This window comes from Salvia miltiorrhiza, chromosome 4 (genome assembly GCF_028751815.1).
Source record: "Salvia miltiorrhiza cultivar Shanhuang (shh) chromosome 4, IMPLAD_Smil_shh, whole genome shotgun sequence".
Lineage (NCBI taxonomy): Eukaryota > Viridiplantae > Streptophyta > Magnoliopsida > Lamiales > Lamiaceae > Salvia > Salvia miltiorrhiza.
The window spans coordinates 15,701,021-15,703,694 of record NC_080390.1 but is presented as its reverse complement, the minus strand read 5'-3'; the positions used below and the strand labels follow the sequence as shown (position 1 = coordinate 15,703,694).

Here is a 2,674-nt window from a genome sequence, read left to right as displayed (position 1 = left end):
GTTTGCTCTTTTTTGCTGTTTCGGTTTCCTCTTCCGTCGGTTGTTGGTTTTTGGCAGATCTGCGCTTTTTCCCGTTTGCGCTGATGCGGCGTCTCCAGTGGTTCCGGAGGTGACCAGAGCAGGGAAGATTCATGATGCGTTCGGTGGGCATCCTGTGCTGCCCGCTCGGCTTGGTCCGGCCACTGCAGATTTCTCTGGATGGCCAGTGCTGCCCCCTCGGGTTTTGTTGTTGGCTCTTTTGTGCTTGAGCTGTGTTTCTTCCGGCTTAGGGGGACGACTCGCCGATGGGTTTTGGTTTGGCCGTAATCTGTGGCGGCGAATTTCCCGTCCCCCTGAACTGTGGTTTTGTTTTTTGGTTTTTCGTTAGGTCGTGTTGCGCCTTACATTGGTCCCTTGCTGTACTGCTTTTCGTTACACCGGTTTTGTAACAACTTTTCTTTCTTTCTTTTCAATAAAATTTTTATTTCAGCAGCATGCATGCTTGCTTTATTGAATATGATAAGTGACAAAGAAATCCACTCCTATACTTGAGTGGAAATCCTACGCCCAAATCCAATAGCGACAACACATACAAATTTAGGAGATATCGAAGTCGATGAGCATAATCGAGAGAGAGATGGGAAGCATCGTGTACATGGAGAGCATAATAGTGCCGATGAGCCTCTTCCTAACCATGGGCTACCACGCTTATCTATGGCACAAGCTCAAAACCAAGCCGTCGCAAACCACCATCGGCCTCAACATCCTCAAGCGCCGCGCCTGGCTGCGGGAGCTCCACCAGGGCGACGACAAGAAGGGCATGCTCGCCGTCCAGAGCCTCCGCAACACCCTCATGTTCGCCATCCTCACCGCCACCGTCACCGTCATCGTCACCCTCTGCCTCGCCGCCCTCACCAACAACGCCCTCGGCGCCGCCGGCATGCTCGGCGCCGGCGTCTTCGGCTCGCAGTCGCCGCGGATCGTCGTGCTCAAGTACGCGTCGGCGTCGATATTCCTGCTCGCCAGCTTCCTCTGCAGCTCCCTGGCGGTGGGCTTTCTGGTGGACGCCAACTTCCTCATCAACGCCATCGGGGAGTTCGCGGCGGGGGGAGGCTACACGGAGGCGGTGGTGGAGAGGGGATTCGCCATGGCGGTGGCGGGGAATAGGGTGCTGTGTATGGCGCTGCCGCTCTTGTTGTGGCTGTTTGGGCCGCTGCCGGTGGCGCTCTCGTCGGCGGCCATTGTGTGGGGGCTCTATGAGCTTGATTTTGTTGCTTCTCTCTCTAGAGTTGCTGTTTAATTTACAAATAAGCTGTTTCTATTGCACGACTAACATATTGATCAATTAGTACGATGAAATTTTCGCCATTTTTATAATTCCAACATAGGTATGAACAGTTATTACATACATTATATACAAATGACTTATTCATGTATTTATACTAACTTATTCGTTATTTTCTTTTTATATACTCCCTCTGTCCACGATAAGTGTGGTGTGGAGGAGATGATACGAATTCTAAGAAAATATTTAAAGATGTGTATAAAGTGGATAAAATGATCCACTAAAATTAATTTGTTAGGTATTAATAAATGGTTTGTGAGATGAGTTTTTTGTAAATATTATGTGGGAAATGAGAGTAAAAATATAAGCGTATATGTACTAAAATGAAAAGACCACACTTATTGTGAATGAACGAAAATGACAAAAAAGACCACAATTATCGTGGACAGAGGGAATCAATTATAAGATTTTAATATCTAATTCATTATCATTTATCATTACATTTAACCATTTTCATCGAATTTTTTTCTCTCTCTTTATATATATATATATATATATATATATATATATATATATATATATATATATATCCAAGACCTCTCTGTTTAGAAAGAGAGGAGGTTACATTTTTGTCTCTTCAAATATATCAACTTGAGTTAATAGTACCTGTCAAAAAAAAAAAAAAAAAACTTGAGCTAATAATATGTATATTCAATTTTCTCCTCAAAAAAGTTGGCGGATTAAGATCTGTTGGGCTGAGAACGAGTAAGATTGGGCCTCGAAGAATTTAGGCTATGATTTGAGATTGGAATCTACGTAAAGCAAAGCATATATAATTGTATGAACATTACATGGAAATGCTTTAAAAGAGAGGGAAAAGAAAAAGGAAGGGCTATGATATTTTTAACGATTGTGGGGCTCATATATATTTATATAAATTTATATGTTACCATATGATATGAGACAAACATGACTGGCTTCTACTTATGTACTAAGTTAGTTGTTTCCTTCAATGTATCATAAATTGTTACAGTTGAATCCATCCGGAATCATGTTAACAAAAAAAATTCACACCCACCTATTTTCAGGTATCATTTATTTATTGCATTAGAGATGCAATAAATTTTTTATTTTTTTTAGGAGGATCACCTCACGACAATACATTTTCTGGTCGCGTGCAAGCTCAAAAACACATAGAAAAGTTTAGTGTAGTAGATCAATCTTGTCCGGTCATGCTCAATAATATAGGATAAAATTGGATTTCCAAACAAATGTCTTTTCAATTTCGCAAAAGAAGGATTTGATTGTCCAAAGATAAGTCGAAAAGAACAGCACTAGAAAAAGATGTGATGACAAATGAGCCTTTAATCATGTGCATATGTACATTCTCACATGTAAATTAATTTATTC

The 2,674-nt window shown here is 41.5% G+C and overlaps 1 protein-coding gene across 1 annotated transcript; it reads left to right on the top strand.

Moving 5' to 3' along the window:
• Positions 1–477: 477 nt before the first annotated feature.
• On the top strand, positions 478–1,351 carry LOC131019822 (uncharacterized). The gene has a single exon (XM_057948434.1). It carries the CDS (start codon positions 596–598, stop codon positions 1,277–1,279), a length of 684 nt encoding a protein of 227 aa, XP_057804417.1. The 5' UTR covers positions 478–595; the 3' UTR covers positions 1,280–1,351.
• Positions 1,352–2,674: the final 1,323 nt, after the last annotated feature.